The 19,274-nt window shown below is 54.3% G+C and overlaps 1 protein-coding gene across 3 annotated transcripts in view; it reads right to left on the bottom strand.

Annotated features, from left to right (window-relative positions):
* Shank2 (SH3 and multiple ankyrin repeat domains 2) overlaps nucleotides 1-19,274 on the bottom strand; it is a 537,673-nt gene that overhangs the window by 17,111 nt on the left and 501,288 nt on the right. The window contains exons 17-22 of one of the 3 annotated variants that reach the window (XM_023710613.1): nucleotides 12,923-13,058; nucleotides 11,893-11,973; nucleotides 11,656-11,664; nucleotides 10,167-10,187; nucleotides 3,202-3,332; nucleotides 1,309-1,420 (exon numbers count right to left, since the gene is read on the bottom strand). In XM_023710613.1, coding sequence (XP_023566381.1) covers nucleotides 1,309-1,420; nucleotides 3,202-3,332; nucleotides 10,167-10,187; nucleotides 11,656-11,664; nucleotides 11,893-11,973; nucleotides 12,923-13,058 — 490 coding nt within the window. The remainder of the gene's footprint in view (nucleotides 1-1,308; nucleotides 1,421-3,201; nucleotides 3,333-10,166; nucleotides 10,188-11,655; nucleotides 11,665-11,892; nucleotides 11,974-12,922; nucleotides 13,059-19,274) is intronic. The other 2 variants (XM_023710614.1, XM_023710615.1) reach the window with 2 other exon arrangements.

Raw genomic sequence — 19,274 nt, 5'->3', positions numbered from 1 at the left:
GTGAACACACGGACAGAAGCAACACACAGTGACACCACGGACCAGGGTTTGGTAGGAGGCATGCAGGAGTTTAGAGGCAACAAAACGAATTATTGAAATTAAAAATATTTCCTAAGACACACTACAATCATCATTTATTCCAATGAAAACTTCCATTTGATAAGGGTATTCCAAATTTAACATACTCCTTGTGGGAGGATAATTTGGTCTTGCCACAATCGGGTTGCTAAAGGCAGCTGCATTGACCATTTGCTATGTGTTGGTTGCCTGACATTTAAGTTCCCAAGGAGTAATAATTTAAGAATACACCTTATACAGTAAACTGGGGCACATTCAAGGTACAGATTCCAAACTGGAGGTGTTCACTAACCTGATAGAAAGATTCTGCTGTCTGACAGGAGGAAATCAATTGTTATTAACCAGTAAGGATGTAGTCATACAACATGGTGTGCATGCAGCTTCGCCAGAGGCCCGTAGCACGCGGGGAGTGGGTAAGCGTGACGAGCAGCAGACAGCACCACGGTCACCTAATGCTCAATTGCTGCTTACTGTCCTCCTCCTCAAACCAGAACAAACGAGTCCTGACTCTAGCAGCATCGCCAGGAGTTGGCTCCAGACACACAGAACCCTGACCCTGGGCAGGCTGGGCGAGGCTGGAGGGCGGGGCAGCAGCTGCACACGGTTCAATTTATATAGCAAGGGTTCACCATGTCTGTCAAGGGCCTTGGCTTCTAGACTTTACATGAGAAGGGCAATGCTGGCTTCACTCCCAAAGGAACTGTCTGAAGGGGTCCACTTTACTTAGGCCTGTCACAGAGTCTGTGGGAATGACTGGCATGTTACAAGGAAGGAAAACCACTTTCTACAACACAGAATATGCTGTTTCATTAGAGTTCAAGAACCTGACCTAGCCACCCGGAGCAGTATGTCCGTTGAGCTCAGCCTACGATTTTAGGACCATAGGGAGTCCACTCACCCTGTCCACCCCATCTTCCCCTCACTGTCCTTCTTGGCATACGGCCCCCTTCACCACACTGGCATTGTCCCAAATAAACTGGCTTCAGAATTAGAGAACCCACACTGGCTTTGGTGTCCATTGGCGTGGAAAGGTTCATTCCCTCCTGTGTTCAAATGGCTACCCAGCAGGCAGGCCCAGCTGCTTTTGGGTGGATAGGCCTCCTAGAGATTGTTAGGGCAGGGATGCCAGGGCAACCTGGGGGAACCAGAGGCCGGAACTCCCTAGGGGCTCTGAGGGCTGCATGTGAAAGCCAAGGGGCAGCTTCTTTGGGTGAAAGTCACGCTTCTTACCTATCGATTTCTGCCTTCGCATCGTACCTCGAGGGAGGCCCAGAAATGGGCCTTTTGGGCTCCCAGGAACAGTGGGTGTCATCACAGCGATCCCTTGGCGTTCATACACGGACTGCAAACCCAAAAGCCGGGGTGAGACATGGCCCTGGCCAGCCCACTCCCATGGTCATGGCTAGAGGGCAGCAAGGGAGCTCTGGACACCGCAGGTGCTGGTCCCTGGCTTCCCCAGGAACAATGCAAAGTGTGTGGCGGCTCCTCACAGCCAGCACTGTGAGCCCACAAAGAGCCCTTCCTGAGCCTCTCCCCTTAGCATGGATAGGGTGCGGTGCCAACAGGCCTTGCTCAGAGAGGAGCTGTGGTCACTGTGACCTCAGTCATCAGACTAACCACACGGCCATATCTGAGAGAACAGAGCTGGGATGGATGTCCTGTGGGATACAGCCTGGAGCCCATAGCCTGGCTTTCCAAATGCCCTCTGATCTTGGCTGAGTCCTCCAGCCAGAGCCCTTGTTTTTCTCCTCTGTAAAAAAGACCAGTATGTCCCATAGTATGTGCGAAGGTGACCAGGTCCCCCATGCTGTGTGGCTTGTGAGTTGTGCTGGCCAGCTTGAGTGAGCTGTGGGATTTTTCTGGACTGCAGCACTGATTCCATGGGAGGAAGCTGCTCCTGATCCTATCTCCTTCCTTGTGTCTGCTCTAGGAAGGGCGGAGAGTTTTGCAGTCCATCTTGAAGGTAGACTCCCTGCATACCTCAGCCTGTCCCCTCAGCCCTTCCGTAGGTGCTGCTCTGTCTGCACAACTAAAACTTCTGGACAACCATTGCTCTGCCACCTGCAGGGTACCTCAGGAAAATCGAGAGCCAGACCCTCACTGGAAACATATTTGTGTTGACAGTTTTATGAGCCTGGTATGGAGGTAGTCCTGCCCGGCCACCGTAGTGTCTGTCATCTCACCCCGTACCCCTGAGTCGGAGACAGGAAGCCAGAACTCCATCCTTGGGAGGTTATGGATACCTGTCTCACAGGGCCAATCAGGGGTTGGAGACTATGTAGGACTCAGTGGGGCATGTGTGGGTATGTCAAGGAATAGAGGTGCAACCTCTGAAGTTCTGGAGGTGAGGGGGTGAAGACTGAACACTTGGATTTAGATTGGGAGCGCTGTACAGGTCCCTGACCTGAGCCCAGTCTCAGTGTTTTTTTTTTTTTTTTTTTTTTAAGTATTTGGTACAGGGTCTCACTACACAGCTTGGACTCATAGTGATCCTCCTATTTTCAGCCTCCCCAGTGCTGGGATTATAGGCATGTGCCACCACACTGGGTCTCGGTGGCTGGTTCAGCACAGCTGGGGGTGGGGCTGGCATAGCACGTGGTGCTGAGGAGCAAACCTTGGTCTCTGCGCTTGCCTAAGCAGGTGCTTAGTCCGCCGAGCTATCCTGCTGGCCCTCAGTCTTGGTTAGAAGTTTGGCTTCAGTGTTTCCATGGGGGCTCTGCTTGCAGAGGACCACTGCCTGCCTGCCCTGCTGGCCAGATGGCCTCTTTTATCTCTGAGTAATGATGAGCCCAGATCCCTGTCTGAGATCTCCTCCCAAGGTCCTCTATGTTCACGGCTCACAGAACCTCAGCTGAGCATGTGGAGGGACACCCTCAAGGCTCCGGGTGCTGAGTAGTGAAGCTGAGAGTGGGCTCCAGCCTGCCTGTGCCCACGCTGCAGGTCTGCATTGGACTAGGTAGGGTATTCATCCTTGAGCCCTTGCATCTGGCTCTGAGCATGCATACCGAGGGGGCGTGTGCCTCCATTCTGAGCTAGCCCTCTGTACCCATGCTGAGCCCTATTTGACTGCTTCCCAGTCTATCCCAGACCCTGAGCCCACAGACCAGGGACACAGCTACTCACATTCATATCTGAGACCGCTGGAAAACACCGGCTGGTAGGCCGCTGCTTGATGGTTGCCACCCTTGACTCCACAGCCACATTCTCAGCAGTCCGGGAAGGTTTTGGGGCCGGAACTATTTCTTCTGGTTTATCTGCAACATAACCGTGGGGGATTAGAATGGCCGTAGCACAATCAGGAGGGTGAGTGTAGTTGGCAGAGTGCGGATGTATGGCGACTGCTCCCATGCCTCAAATTGCAGGTAGGCCCGTCACGAGAGAGGCATGCACGCATCTCCCTGTCACATGCATTCCTGCCAGAGCACCTTTACTCTCCCAGACCGCTAGCCCCAGGGTGACCTGGACGTCGATGGCCTAGAAGACTCCAAAACTTGGCCTCCTCCATGGGCAGCACTGTGTCCCCAGGACCCTGGAGCTCTGTGTCATCTTTCTTCAGAGACTAACTTTATTCTCTCTAGTGGAATTGATCCTTTTCAGCATTAACTTTTGGAACTTTTGAAAGTGACTTCGAATCATGGTTACCTTTTGTAACTGAATGAAGTTTCCAAGACAGAGACTGTGCCCGAAGCTGGGGCTTTGATAGTGTGTACTGAAGAACAAAGGGCTGGTGCAGAGGCCCCGGATGTGTTAGCGCAGGTTGCTAAGGAAGTTCCTGTTTATTCCCCCCACGGTGGAATGGCACATTTTTTGTTTGCTTGTTTTGAAAAAGAAAGCCAAAGGTTTAAGGAACCCTTAGAAATTAGAAATGTGTTAAAGAGAACATTTAAAACAGAACTTGTTTTAGTTTGAAAATGGAAATGCATCCTGGAACTGGCCTGATGCCTGGCCCTGTTTCTGGGAGATCTGAGGTCAGATAAAAGGGCCCTTCTCAGGCTATCGGAGCACAGGGACCCTGTTCATGGAGCTATACAGAGTGCCCTGGCCCTGCCCTCGCACTTGGGAAGAGCCCTAGCTGAGCCTACCTGTGCTCCTCATGAGCACTCTGGCTAGGCTGGGGCAGGGGCAGGGGCAGAGGCAGGAGCAGCGGGCCATTGGGAACGTTCTGACTATGAGCCTGAGACCTCTCAGCACCTCCAGGTTGTTGCTGAGGTCTGGTGGCTCGCTGTGGAGTGAGTGTCAGGTGAGAAGGCCACGCCTCCAAGTTGTTTCTCCAGAGAATACTATGACTGCTGTGCTGCAAAGGCGGTTTCTGAGGACGGGCTGATGCACTGGCAGAACTCCCTGGAGCTGCAGCACTGGTCAAAGAAGCCCAGGTGGAAAGAAAGGGCCAGCGTTTGAGAAGACAGGCCAGACCCAACAACTACACACGCACGCACGTATGCACGCAAGCACGCACGCACGCACGCACTTGCTCAAAAGGGAAGGGAAGGGAGCGTTTCAGGGTGGGGACTGGCTGGCACATGTCATGATCTCTTGACCTCCACAGCAGCTGATGCCCTCCTGACCTGGTAGAAGACGGCTAATTCCAGACACGGTGCCAGAACCCACGGGTCCGTGAGCAACGCTGCAAGCCCAATCCCGACCTCACCGGCTCTCATGGGTCCTTAGCCTCAGAGCAGGTTTCAGATGTGTAATGATGTGAAAAGAAGAAGGATGTGCGAGCGACCATGTGGCCTGCAGAGCCCGCGTGGTCACTGACCCAGTAGGGGAAGTCTTGCTACCCTGGTCTGCATGCGCCATGGTCCCAGTTTACTAGCTAGTAGGATGCTATATAAATCATGCAGGGCGAGAACTTTAACTCTTTCTCTACTAGCCCCGCCCCAGTGAGACCGGCAGGTGCTCTCCGGTCCTGCTGCCTTCACTCTCGTCCAGCTCACGGTTTGTGCAGGCTCCCCCAGCCTCTCTGCGCCTGCCTCCCACAGCATCCTCTCTGGTTCTTTGGGAAACATAGATTTCCCCTTATTTATGGTGAACACTTGCCCCTCTGGGACTGCCCAGGTATAGTAAGACAACCTGTTGCTGTTGGCAATGGGAAGCCTACACCAGTGCCCATGGCCCTTATCCTCATCCTCCAGGCTCCATCTCTCCTTGCCAGAGCATCTACTGCCTGACTTTTCTTCCTCCCTGTGCCATGTCACCTGTGCCCACATACTGCCATCTCAGCCATCTGCTTCCTCTGAGAAACCCTTTCCTTTGCAAGTCTGCGCTGGGATTTAGACATATATCCTCTGATGACATAGGTTTCTTCTGCCACCACGATGCCTGTTTGCTGGATCTCACTCCCTTTTGATTTAGGTTCTGGTGCTGTATGGATCCAGCTCTGATGAGCCAGGCCTGGGCACATAGGTCCTACTCGGTCTGGTCCTAGAATATAGGCTCCTTGGCACTAGCTTTTTGGCTCAGCGATGATATGGCTATTTGACAGGGGCCAAGGTCATTCTAGGATTAGGATGTGTATCCCACCACTGCAATGAGACCCAGGACAGAACCTCATCCAGTGCTGAGCGCCCCTAGCTTTTTCTTATTGTATTGGCCCTGACCCTTCTTCTGCCTCCTGTGAGGGCAAGGCTGGGGGAAGCCAGAAAACTAAGCCCCTAACATGAACCCAGATGGCATGTGCCAAGATAGGGGAGGAGGAGCTCGATCCCCACAAGACACTGTGGGGCCTTCTGGGTGGAGGGCTCTGGGGCAGCTGAAGAACCTAGCCGCCTCTGTCTGCATACTTGGTGCAGAGCCCAGGGCCCAGGTCTGCATGTGCTGGATGTGGCTTGGCTGGGACCTGTTGATTTGAGACCTGGGAGAGGTCCAGGTAGCGCCCGGCCTCTGGGCTGGTTGAGTTCAGTGGCTGAAGGAGGCAGGGGGAGCTGGATGCTCAGGCAAGGGCAGGTTTTAAGCCTCAAGCACCAGTGGAGGTGACAGATGAAAGCTGCAGAGGGCGATAGCCCTATTGGGAAGGCTATATTGGGAAGGCCCTGGGTGTGGAGCCTGCTGGCCAGGGCTTTCTGTATGGGGGATGTGTCTAGCACACTGTGGGTGAGGGGCACGACAGGAGCAACTCTTGTATGGCTGAGTTGAGGTGCTCAGTCTTGGAGAAGTTCTAAGTCTGCACTGAGGCCTTCCAAGAGCTCGGGATTAAGCTCGGAAGCTGATAGGATGGGCCCCTGCCCACTCACATACAGCTCTGGAGGCATATGGCCTAGAATCCTGGGGCACCATCTGGACTCTCCACGTGCCCTAAAGGAGCAGGATCTGATCTGAGGGTCATAAGGCCTGTGGCAGGCACCCCTAAAACATGCCCAAAGAATGGGCGTGCCTAGGGTGAGTCCAAAATGCCACAGTTGGTAGCAGCAGTCCTTGAATCTTGTAGGCACCCTGCTTTTCATCCCATTTCTCTTCATAGATCCTGGGTATAAAGGGAGGGCAGAAGGAGGGGGTTCCACTTCTTAGGGAAAACGGAGAGCCAGAGCTGCTTCAGGCCATGCGGATGAGGACCCTGGGACCAGGCAGTAGCTTGAGCTCAAGTGAAGTTCACCTGGCCCAGCCTGCTGTCCAGATGGGGGCCTAACTCTGTTGGGCCATGACAGCAGAACACTTAACTGAGAGTCTCTAGGGTTACCATCAGAATGATGGGTGTTGCTTGGAAAACACTGGAAGGGCTGACGACATCAGGGCATCATCCTCCCCCTAGGGCAGGATGGCTGGCATGACCATGTCATGATGGCACGAGAGGCACATCGTTTGGAACCAGGGCCGCCTTGATTGCGGACCATCCTGGTCCTTGTTTAAACGCTGTACCTTGTTTAAACGCTGTACCCCCAACCCATAGAGCCAGAGAGCAACCTGGTGCATGGAGGAGGTAAGGCCGGGGTTATTGTTCCTTTGACAGAGTTTGTATTGGTAGTGTGATTTAAATGACCACAGGGACACCCCATCCCCTGATTCGCCGACCAATGGGAGCTGGTGGCCTGACCATTCAGCCCCCCATCTGTGAAATCTTGTTTCCTGGAACATGAAGACCTTTAAGAAAAGCATGAGACTGCAAATTCCTGTTTCACTTTTTGCGCTAGCTGGCTCGTGAGGATTAGGCTTGATTTACAAAAGCTTGGAACTGGCTATCTATTCAGGACTGGATGAAGAGGATTATTGAGTCCAGCCCCCAGCAGTGGAAAAATGAAGTAGTTGGTGAATGAAAACAATCCTGCAGACAGATTTGAAAACTGTCAAATCTTAAGAAAAACAACTGGCTAATGAGGTAATGAACGCTCCAGCAGTGACCTGTGCTTTAATTCTCTAAGCAAACTTAGGATCTCCTTAGAAGACAGATGTGTTGCTGACGGGCCATGAACTGTAAACTTCTGGGTGCAAGAATGAGCAGCTTGGGAGGGGGATGGCATTTGTCAGGCTGATTGAGGTGTCGTGGCTGGCCACATTTCTCAGGGAGGAAGCATCCCCTGTCCTGCCTGTCAACCAAGTTTCCCAGCCAGGCCAAGTGAACTTCATGAGTCGTCAGAGGGAGCATAACCCCCTTACGGTGGAGGCAATCTGCCGCTGTTTTGGGTTCACTGAGCTAGATGTTGTAGGCTCTGTGGGACAGAATCCACAAATTCTGGGGAGAAGTAGCAGTGACCACCACAGCAAGGAGAGAGGCAGGAAACCACAGGCTCCTGTGGCCTGAGGGGGAACCTGCTGGCCAGGCCTTCTGATTTCCCAGGTGGCTAAGGAGAGCCTCACAAAAGTGACTCCAGCTTGTGTCCCACAGCGGTGTGTACAGCGGTCACTGCTTTCACCTCGCGTGCACCTGAGTCACTGGTGCCACCCCCTGTGCAGGGCAGAAGGCCACACCCAGCTCAGGGTGAGGGCGCAGTGCAGGCTTCCTTGGTGGCACTGCTTCTAGGATGTAGACAAACACCATAGTGCCACACAAGATGCCCCTGGACTGCTCTCAGAGGCAGTGAAGAGCTGGAGAGGTGCTCTGGGCCCCGGAGGGCCTGTGGGATCCAAAAAGCCACCCATCTTCCCAGGAGTAGGGTCTGTGGGTGCAGGCAGAGGTGCTCATTAGCCTTGGAAGCCAGGGTTCCCTTTCCAGCTGTGTCCCCTCCTCCTGTCAGCTCTACTCTGCTTCCACCAGAGTCACCCTCAGTGACTCTGTGTCCAGGGCTCAGGTGGCAGCCATATTTGCCTGTGTGCAGCATGACATCTGGGGAGTAGGGAAGGTCCTCTGTGAAAAGTTGGAATGAGCAAGCACGGCGCATGCCTTGCTGGGGAGAGCTGGGATTTGAGGCTACTCCACTTTTGTGGGGGCTCTTAACACTGCAGAAACAAGCTACAATCAAGGAGGCCCCAGAGGACATACATTATCTTTTTGGGTTTGGAGGCTGAAAGTCTGTGGTCAAGGCGTGAGGTAGGACATGAGGTGACAGGACATACAGGTTAGCCTGGTCCTCCCGAGGAGGTGGAGCCTTCCATATGCACCTGCTGTGAGGCATGGTCCCGGGCACACAGGTGGGAGCCAAGGCTTCAAGCTGGCAGGGGCCATGGCACAGGGGCCCACACAATGCCCCAAGGAAGGCTGTGGGTGTTCCTTAGTTTGCTTGACTCTAGCTGGGTTCCCCACGGAGCTGGGCTGGACCATAGTGGCTGGGCCCTTTGGGCTCTTCTTGCCCACACTCTTATTTCCTGTTCTACCCTAGTGGTGGGGTGAGGGGGAGTTTTATCTGCAGATGGTTTTCTTTGATGTTCAAACAGACGGAGGCTTTCCACTGTCCAGGGCTCCTGCCTGTCCTCAGTGCGGATGGTTGTGCGGGCCATGACTGCTGTCCTGTGTGTGGATCAGCCAGCATAGTCCACAGGAGTCACTGACTGAGGCTTTGCTGCCCTGGATCTTAAACCCTTCTTGACAGTGGTTTGTTCTTGGCCAACTATGTGATGCCTGGGTCCCTGGGAACCCACAGCGCTGTTCCATCTTCAGCAGGGCAAGGGGTTGCTATAGACGAGTAACCCCAGGACCCTCAAGAATCCACCTTGACCTCAACACAGAGAAGACCCTAGAAAGTGTGCTTAGACCATCTTGGACAGCGTGGTATGGTATGAAGGCCCAGGTTGCTGCAGGAAGACTGCTAGCATTGAGGGGTCAAAGAGGAGAGGAGGGCCATCGAGGCTCTGCCTCCTGCTTTAGGAAGCCCTGTCCTTCCCTGATGTTGGCCTCTTGGTCTCCAGTACCCACAAGCCCCTAATTTCAGGGACCTTCCAATCACCGCTACATCTGTGGCTTGCCTTGGCCATGGTGCCTTCAGCCCAAGGAAAAGGTGGTTTTGTTGACAACGCTTCTTACAATTGTGCTGAGGAAAGTCTCAGTGTACTGGAAAGGGCTTTCTTAACTATCTCCAGCAGTCAGGTGAGAAACATCTAAGATGTGGCTACAGCTGCAGAGGGAAAGGGCTGTGTTCTCAGGGGACACAGAGGGAAAGGGCTGTGTTCTCAGTGGGCCTTGTGTCGTGGCTGCTCAGGGTCACACCATTGTGCCTGCCCGCCTCACAACTCGGTGGGTCTGAAGGCCCTAGCTCCCTCTGCCACCAGCACAAGGGAAACTGAAAGTGTGAAAAAGGGGCAGTGTTTGGTCACTGCAAAGGGAATGTTGGGTCAAGAGCAGCCGGGGGCGCCTGTGCCTGTACCCCTGTCTGGAAGCCCTTGCGGCCTCCTGGGAGTGCCAAGGCCTCTTCCTAGACATGGCAGGTCCAGCTGAGACCACAAAGGGCTTACAAGGGCTTCACGGTCATGGTGACATGGACACGGCTCAAGGGGAAATATGGAACACGCCAGGGGAGTCACAGACAGAAGTCAAGCAGACCAACAGACCAAAATGGGACATGTTCCAGGGCTGGGGCTCTTAGGCAAGACCCCCAAACAGGGAGAAGACACAAGGTTCATGGTACATTCTAGACTTCACTTGACGGTCACAAGAGGGATCTCTCTTCTACTGGGGAGTGATGTGCAGGAGGACTGGAGACAGACACTTGGGCTTCCCTTACCCTTCTTCTTCCGGACTGCAGCTTGTAAACAGAAAGGGAAGTGCTGTGAGCCACTGGACAGCAGCCTGCAGCCTACACTTGCCCAGCTCAGGGTGGCCATGGGAAATAGGTGGGACCCAGCACTGGGGGTCAGGGGGCCCTGAAGAGCTGCCCCTGCAGCTTCCCTAGAACAGGGTCTGGGTTGTGTCTTTGCTGCTTGGCCTGCTTGTGAACCCCCTTCCTAGTGGCGGAAAGGCACTTTCCTTAAGTCACCCCTTGTCCCCACCAGCCCTGCAGTGTAGGATGTGAACTTCAGGAAGATGGGAACAGAGGCAGCCCATAGTGGGTCAGCTTTCAGGATGCCTGAGCCCCTGCACAGCCCGGAGGTCACGGACACCTTGCAGTGGTGCCCCTTCAAGGGGAACTGCCTGCTGTCCTTCTGGGGTGGGGAACAAGGTCCCATGGTGACCCCTGGGAAACCAGCCCTGTACCCGCTGTTAGCATTCCTGCTTTCCTTGCCCACAAGTTGTGGCCCATGAGGAAGCCGGTGGAGTGTCCCCAGTAGATTGTGTTTCAGAGGTTAATAAGGAGCAGATGGTGACGTAGGGGACAAAAGAAGAAAGCTGGGCAGGGCTGCCCTTTTCTAAAGGACCAAAGCTGTGTTCTGAGCCCCAGAGTGCAGTGAGGGATGGCTTGGCCACTCTTGGTCTCCTGGGTCCAGAAGGAGGGTTGGGCTTCGCAAGGCCCCTCCCATGGGACAGCAGAGAGGCAGGCTCCCTCTGTGTTTGAGGTTTCTTCTGTGGGCAGGACCCAGAGCTCTCCTGTGGGAGGCTAGCATCAGCTGAGAGGTATGTCCAGGCCAAATGCCAGTGAGAGACACTTGATCTTCAGCCTGCCTGTCCAGGAGCTCAGGTTTGCTTCTGTGCCCACGAGACTTGCCCTCACCAACCCTGTTCCTGATGTCAGGGAGGAAACACTTCCACTCCCTTCCCATCCTGAGGTTCAAAGCTACTCTTTCCAGAAGTGTCTGAATTCTCTGGAGACTCTCCATGTGACATTTAGCAGCCTCTGGGAGGTCAGCACCAAAGTTCCCTTTTCGTGCTGGGGAGATGGCTCAGTGGAATAAACACTTCCCTGGCAAGCACCAGAGCCTGAGTTCAATCCCCAATTCCACCAAAAAAAAAAAAAAAAAAGACAGTTTACAAAGTTCCCTTTTCAGTGGTCACCGTGGTACACATGGCTAAATAGTCACCCTTACCCATCTACAGGACAGGGACAAATGGTTGGGAGCCTCTCTTTCTTGCAGACCTCATAAGGTGCTGGGTGCTCCCTAAACCTGGTGTGCTGGTGCCAGCGCTATCTATGCCCAGGCTCCAAGCCCTGGAGCTGTAAGGTCTGAGCCATGCCTGGCTACATCAGGGGGCCTCTGGCACAGGCCTCCAAGGCAGTGGGCGGCAGAAGTGCCCTTGACAGCAGGGTAGCCACTGCCAGGATCCTGGGATCTGCTTACCTTTGTCCACTAGTGAGAGGCCCAAAAATTCAAAACAAAACAATGTTAGACAAACAGGAAAGAGTAAAGACACCCACAGGCTCCCGAGGGTGATGCTAAATGTGGAACTGCCCAGCCATGCGGGGCAGGGAGAGTGCGCAGTGTCACTGAAGGAGACAAGCAAGCCAGCAGGGGGCCATGCAGGGCTGGGGCCTCACAGGGCAGCACGAGCTGGGTAGGTTGGATGGTGCTTCTTACCAAGCTCCTCCAGCTCTGCGGTCATGGACTTGGAGCGCAGGGTGAGGGCCGTGGTTGGCGCCCGCTTCGGAGGTGGGGGAGCTTGACAGACAAACAGAAACAGGAGTGAGAACTGGGGCGAGGCCCTGCTCCGTACCCATCCTTCCCACATTTCTAGTTTTTCTTTTTCTTTTTAGGCAGAACCGGGGATTGAACTCAGGCCCTTGCGTTTGCCAGGGAAGCACTTATTCCACTGAGCCATCTCTCCAGCCCCCCTTCCCACATTTCCAGACATGACAATAACGGGTGGGGGGCGGGGCAGTGGCTCTCTTGCCTACAGTTTTGTGGGGAAGTCTGGCAGTGGGAAGGCAGGCCTAGGTCCATGGCCTGTGGGTGAGTCATGTGGCAGGGAGGTCCTGTGGGCTGGATCTTTTGGCCATGTGGGTTTGCTTAAGGTAGAGTAAGGTGAGCACTCGGCTGAGGAAGGGAGGGAGGGAGGCCTGTCCAGCGTGTCTGCATGGACTGTGATGCTGACTAATGGGGCATGGCTGATGGACTACAGATAGCTTTGGCACTCTGCAGGCCCTCAGCTCTCAGCTACCACTGCCAGGCTGGGCAAAGGCCCTGCCCCCCATCACATGTACAAAGGCTTTTTGCTCAGCTGATGCTGAGTTTCAGGGGAGGCTGGGGACTGCCCTCCTGCCTGCCTGTCTCCAACTCCCTCCTCCATGAACCATTCCTATGCCATGCCCTGACTGCATCACTCCGCATCGTCTTCCAAGCCCAGGCTGGCCTGCGGCCACAGGATTTGGTGTCCTTGGTGCCACTACAGAGCTGCTTTCTGTGGCTAAAGAGACAGCTGCGACCCTTCCCTACTTCTTACCAATAGGGCCTGTGCTTGGGGGGGTGGCATGGCTCTGGGTCATTGTCATGTTTGTGGTGGCCAATTCTAGCCCCGAGCCATGTCTGGGTTTCAACTAAAGAGAAGGTGCCGTCCACCCAACAGAGGGCCCTGCCCGTGCCCCTTGCAGGGAGTCTTGAGGGCACCCACCTTTCTTCCTCGCAGTGTCATCAGGGTCCAAATTCCTGGTCACCGTGACGACCTTAAGGACGAGGTGATTCCCTCCCTGGCGGATCATGTTCACCACCTGCCTGTGACCCACTTTGACAACATTCTCGTTGTTAACCTGTGGGAAGACAGATCAGTGGCCGGGTTAGCAGGAAGGAGCGCAGGCAGGGCAGCAGGCAGCCTGAGGGGACATGTGGTCTTCTGAAGCCAGGGGCCAGCCTGGGGAGGGAGAAGAAGACCTCAGGAGACAAAGGAAACAAAGGCACTTCTGAGAAAACCAGGATGAACGCTGTGCAGGGGCTCCTTAGCTGTGCCCAGGGAGGCTGGCACCTCCATCTGCCCACGGCCCTTGTTCATCCAGCCCACTTCTGCAGCTGGGCAGAACCCAACCTGAGAGCTCTCAGGGTTCAGAGCTGTGGGCCTGGAACAGTTCTCACAGCCTGTGGCTCTGTGGAGAAACCCAAGTGGTTTTCAGGATCGGGGCTGAGTGACATCATCCCGTTTTCACAGTGAAGAGAAAACCCGGCACTTAATTGCCTCTCAAGCATTTTGGGGCCACATGTCATATGGACATGGCTGGTTTCCTCCAGAAGTTCTATTTTTCCTCTCTGTAGGCCTGTGATGAGATTGTGTGAGGGGTGGCTCGCATGCTGCAGCGGGCTCTTTGCTGTCATCGAACGCTCTAAGCGGTTCAACATCACTGGTGTAAAAGCTTGGCTCAATGAGATGCTAAGAGGCAGGGACCCAGCCTTGTCCCAGGGGGACGAGGGAGAATTTCCTAGAGCCCCCAGGATAGTGGGTCCCATGCTTGGACGGTGGTGCTACTGCCTCCGCGTGGGAGGAGCTCTGGGCCTTTTCTGGCTGTTCTCCCCTCACCCTACTTGTGCCTTCCCCTTCCATCCCCTGGAGTGTGGAAGCCAAGACTTGGGGCTACCCACAGCACAGGACACTGGGCTCAAGCCCCCAGGCCTCAATCCTTCTCATTGACCACAGTGCAGAGCCTCCCTTCTGTGGCCACTAACCAAAGAAACTTGCGGCCACTGGGAATGACACCCCTGCCTTGCCTACCACGTCCGTGACCCAGCTGCAGTTTTCAAACATTGCCATGGAAATGCCCAGCTTGCTGCACCTGGATGGTGAGCCTGGGGCCTGCCCTGTAGTGCTGCTGCCTGGCCCGCCACTCACTGCCTGTAGCTGGAGGTATAGACAGTGAGCCCACTGCACAGCGAAGTTCGAGACCAGTTCCTGCACTCATCCTGTAGCCCGTTTCGTGGCAGCTGCCAGCCATGTTGCTGTACCTCTGTCTTCTGCCATGGGGTTCTTTAAGATTTTAAACGACGTGTACCTCAGTCAGGAGCATTGATACAGTGCAATGCACTACTTGGCGAACTGTTACAAATCTCACATCCTGAGTACTCGATGTGGATGAGAGGGATGAGGCAGCTGGCTCCCCGCTGTGGGGACTTAGTGGCCACGGCTACTGCTTTGTGGTCTCCCCACTTGGAGGACCGGCTCCTCTGGTTGCCCAAGCCAGAGTGTCCTGTCCTAGGAGCACCCTTAGCCTTCGAGAGGAACCGTCTAGGTGAGGACAGCATAGTGATTGTAGATCTCTGGATGCTCTCTCTTCTCAACTTGCTTGGTGCATAGCTGGCAAATCAGGTTAACCTAGGAAGTGAAAAGGGCCTGGGGGAGGAGAGCAGTGGGGAGCACATGAGGGGGTGGGCAGCCAGCCCAGCTTGGCCACACTCGATGTTCAGGCTATGCTGGCTCCGAGACAGAGGGAGGACAGGCTACAGGTGGTGGCTGGTGTCAGTCCTCTCTCTTCCCTTGTCTTCATGCCACATAGTGACCAACACTCAGAAACTCACTGTCTTGTTTGTGCCCTCCCAGGGTTTTTGCTGTGAGCGCTTACTGAAAGCTGGGAGGTGCAGATGTGATTTTGACATGAACTCTGTCCCTGCCATCCAGAGCTTGTGTTCTCATGGGGAAGACACCTGACTCCAAGTAAATGAACAAATTTTAATATCAGGTGTGCTAAGCACCACCCGAGAACACAGAGGCCGCAGGAGAGTGGCTGGGTATCACGCAAAGGGCAGGCAGGGCTGCACGAGGCATAGTGGGAGGTACCTTCTGTCACATCCCTTGAGGAGGAGCTGGAGACATCTGTGGAACAGCAGGATGACCTGGTGGCTGGAGCAGAGCCAGCACGGGAAGGGCGGCAGAGACAGTAGTGGGATTCCAGTGGCTTGAATATCAGGTTGGTGAGTTAGGTTGGGGCCAGAGAGTGGCAGGATGTGATTCATGTTTTTGGACCACGGATCACACTGCTTCTGGTGTAGAAGTAGAAAGGGCAGCTGCTAGGGCTGGGGAGGGTGCCCATGCTAGGGACAGTGGTGCAGAGGAGACTGGGGAGGGTATGAAGCGCACCAAGGAGAGGAGGTATAGGAATCATGCATGGCCTCCTCTGGATCTAAGGAATGCAGCCCAAGCCTACCCTCATCTCTGACTTGGGCCTCTGTGAGTCAGGCACCGCTGTAAGTGTGGGAGGCACCTAGGAGTGAGGGAGTACTTGCCTGGGCTCAGGAGCCACAGGCCAGTATCCAAGGCCTTTGAGAAGAGCCCTGGCAAATTAGCTGGTAGAAGAGAGCCTCCAACTGCACATCCACCACATTGCTAGGGTTGGCCACGCTTGGTGCTGGGTTATGACCAGCTGCTTCACTCCAGGTGCAACCCGAAGGCCAGGTGTGGAGCAGGGTTCCTGCAGGAGAAGCACTATCACCTTCCATCTGCTGCCCATCTGTGGGGTGTCCTCTGTCCGAGGCTCGGGAAGTGGAGGCGCTGGTAGGCTCAGCAGTTCAGGAGCAGGGCTTGCGTTGTTTCCTAAGAGCTCATGGGTCTGGAGGGGACTCTGCCATGAGGGCCTGGGGTCTGGGCTCTGACAGCCAGTCCAGCCTACACTGTCCCTGGCCCTCACAGCCTGGAAGCGGTCTCCCTGGGCCCTTGTCCTCTGGAACCTTCTGTGCCTGTTGGTAGGTGGGCATTGCTTTCCTGTGCCCTTGACCATGACTATCCCTTGACTGCTTAGGAAGCAGCGGTTTGCTCCTATGTCAGGGGAGAGCCAAGGGGTGGGGAGCCCTTTTCTCTGAAGAGAAGGGGCAGATGCCACCACCAGTTGGGGAGACGGAAAGAAGTGAATTGCTCATAATGGACTCTTAGGCAGCTTTGTGGAGTCAAAACTATGCCCGGAGGCCTATAGAAAAGGACGATGAGGCACAGGGGCTGAGGGCCTCAGTGTCTGCCCTTCAGGTTCGTGCAGTGTTCTGCAGCCAACAGCTCATGCTCCAGCCCAGTGCCACCCTTGTGCGGCCATCGTGTTCATGCCCAGGAAGGCTGGGCCCTCAGAAGGGGTGCCTGAGATTGGAGGTGACTTGATGTCTTTAATAAAGAGCTGCTGCTGCTGCTGCTACCCTGGTCATCGGGCAGTGTCACCCAGCACACTCCCTTGAGAGGTTCATAGCAAGTCTCAGCAGGCCACAGAAGATGGCAAGAACTGCTCACAAGAGGGGAGGGAGCGAGGCTCTGATCAGCCCAGAAGTGCCACTTGGCCTTCTCCAAAACTAGATGGGGCAAGGGGGACTACAGAGCCCAGCAGGGGCTGGAGCTGGGCTGGACATGGGAAGCTTTTGGCTGACTTTCCTTTGACCTGGATATGTCTGATCTGGGTCTTCCTGCATTAGGAGTATTGCTCTACATCTGGAGCCCAGACTGACTTCCAAATAACACCTATTATACCCAGCGGCCCTGGGTGTACCTATCCTCTTAGGGGTGCACCTACCCTCTTCCCATAGCTAGGGTGGCATCTGGTGGGCCTCTTCCATCCTGGCCTTCCCTGGAAGCCCTCCCAAGGAGTACTGTGGGATCCAGTCTCAGGATGAAAAGACTGCCTGGAGCCCAAGTCGGTATGCCCGACATGGCTGACACCCCAGCGCATCTGTAGAGGCAAGTTTTTCCCTGTGAAGTCAGTGGAAGGATGGAGGGTCCTGCCATGTGGTTTCTTGCTTGGTGCCCTTCCTTGAGTGGGACACATGCTGCTCTCCAACGGAGCGTCTTCTCAGTAAACAGGGTCCACTTGCTTTCAGCTCAGCAAGCGCGTAGGCCAAGGATAGGGAACGTTAATAACGGCCTCACACATCCCAAGATGTTCTTGCTGCCCATTCTGGTAAATCTCAGGTTGCCAAGGGCCAAATGTACCAAAACAGTGCTTTAATCCATGTTAATTTAGTTGTTACGGTTTGTGTATAGTTTTCCCCCAAAACCTCACGCAGTCATTGGGGCAGGCTTCTAGAGTTTGTGATTAATTCATGATCCAGTGCTGGGATTATGGGTCTGAGCACTGCTGGGATTATGGGTGTGAGTGCTCCACCCAGCCTGGGGCAGATAGCCAGAAGGCAATATAGAGAGGAGAGAGGCTTGCCACCTCTTGCCACTGCTGCCCCTCTCTGCCCTTCGCCTTTGCTGTTTTCTGCCACCATGAATGGCTGCCCTCTGCCATGTGGCACTCTGCCTTGGAGCCAGCTGAGTATGGACTGAAACCTCCACAAACTGAGTGAAATAAAGCTTTCCTTCCTTCATTTTTGGTGTTGGGTATTTTGTCCCAGCAATGAGAGAAAGTAACTGAGACAGTGGTCAAGACTAGAAGTTTGACATGATTACACAAGAAGCCCATGTTTCAGTTTCTTGAGTTTTCTACTCCCATAGAGTACTGGTATTGGGGAGCCCTGCAGCCCCCCACCCCAAAATTGAGTCAGGCCCAGGTGCTGCTGCATGCATGGGACCCACCCAGCCTTTCTGGATCCTGAAGGCATTTTCCCTCCTGGGAAAGTCATTGGATTTGTGACTTACGCTCGCCACTGCTATGATAGAAAATTGCTATCATAGAATGTTGGAAAGGGATAAAACGAACTCCCCATATTGTTGGTCTCACAATCAGTCCAGGTTACATGCATGCAATTGATTGTGATTTTTTTTGGGCACCTGTAGGTGAATGAGTTGGGCCATGAGCTCAGTGTCCACGGCTCAGTCGCTTACTGGCCAGAGCTGGAGTCATCCAAGATGTTGGCCTTGTGCACACAGTTGGTCCCCACAAAGGAAGTGGAAGCACACACAGGGGGCCTAAACAAATGCTGGCCTCTGAGCAGGCCGAGGCAGCTGACCCTTTGTCACCCTCCTGTGAGTTTGATCTAACTGCAGATGTGTGCTGATCAGACAGACATGGCTACGAGGCCTGGGGAGCTGCTGACAGGCTCCAGAGTTGGTTGGTAACAACTAGTGAAGTGGCCCAAGTCTCACAAGGGCAGAGTTCTCATTCCAGCATGAAGCACACAGTCCCAGGGACATGCCTGTGTAATGTGACTGCAGCATGCTTGGGGTGGTTAATATTCGTCAACCGGATTGAGAAACATCTAGGAAATTAGTAAAACAGAGCAGCTGTGCCCTGCCAGGCCCTGCTGCCTTGAGGTTCTGCCTGCCTTCGGCCCCAGAGCCATGGAGCCAGGCTGACACTGTGAACCCCAAAAACCTTTCTTCCTGTAACTTGTCTTTCTCAGATACTTTGTCAAACTAATGGAAAGTTCTCAAGGTACTGAGACACAGGGTCTCCTAAAGCAGCCGAGGCTCAGAGGTTCTGCAAATTAGGACTCATAGTGGTGCTTCAGTGTGTGTTGTATGTGTTTTGTACTCCTCCATGGCGGGCTTCAATTTTATGCACGGCCACATCATGAGCATGCTGGGAGGATCCCATCAAACTAACCTGAAGGCAAGAAGCTGCCTGGGTGTCCTAATGGGCTGTGTCTAGCTCTGCCCTTGGGCAGTGAGTGCAGCCTACCAGCCACCTGCCTGGTCCATGCCAGCCGAGTGCAGAGAATCCTCCTGACCCAAGTCTTCCTCGATAGGAACTCTGATCCCCCTCCCGTTACCCTTTTCCTCTAACTACTCCTGGTACACCAACCCTTCATGCCTTGGCATGTCTGTGAGGACCAAGTTCTGTCCCTGTCAGACCTATACGTTGATGTCCCAGCACAGAGTATGACCCTGTCGTTGAGAAACACATCAATGAGGCCAACAGAGTGGGCTCTTGCCCACTGTGACTGGTGTTCTTGTACAAAGAGGAGGTGTGGATATGCACAGAGACACAGTGAAGGTGCTATGAGGGTGGGAAGGGTTCTGGGTGAGGCTACTACAAGCCAGGTATGCTACAGATCATAGCAGACCATCTGGAAGGACCATCTGGAAGGCGCCGTAGCCTGTTTTCTGGACCTCAAGCCTTTAGCCTGTA

Source organism: Octodon degus, unplaced genomic scaffold, assembly GCF_000260255.1.
Source record: "Octodon degus isolate 3935 unplaced genomic scaffold, OctDeg1.0 scaffold00018, whole genome shotgun sequence".
Classification (NCBI taxonomy): domain Eukaryota; kingdom Metazoa; phylum Chordata; class Mammalia; order Rodentia; family Octodontidae; genus Octodon; species Octodon degus.
Note: the sequence above shows the minus strand (reverse complement) of the source record. Positions and strands in the feature narration are given on the sequence as shown.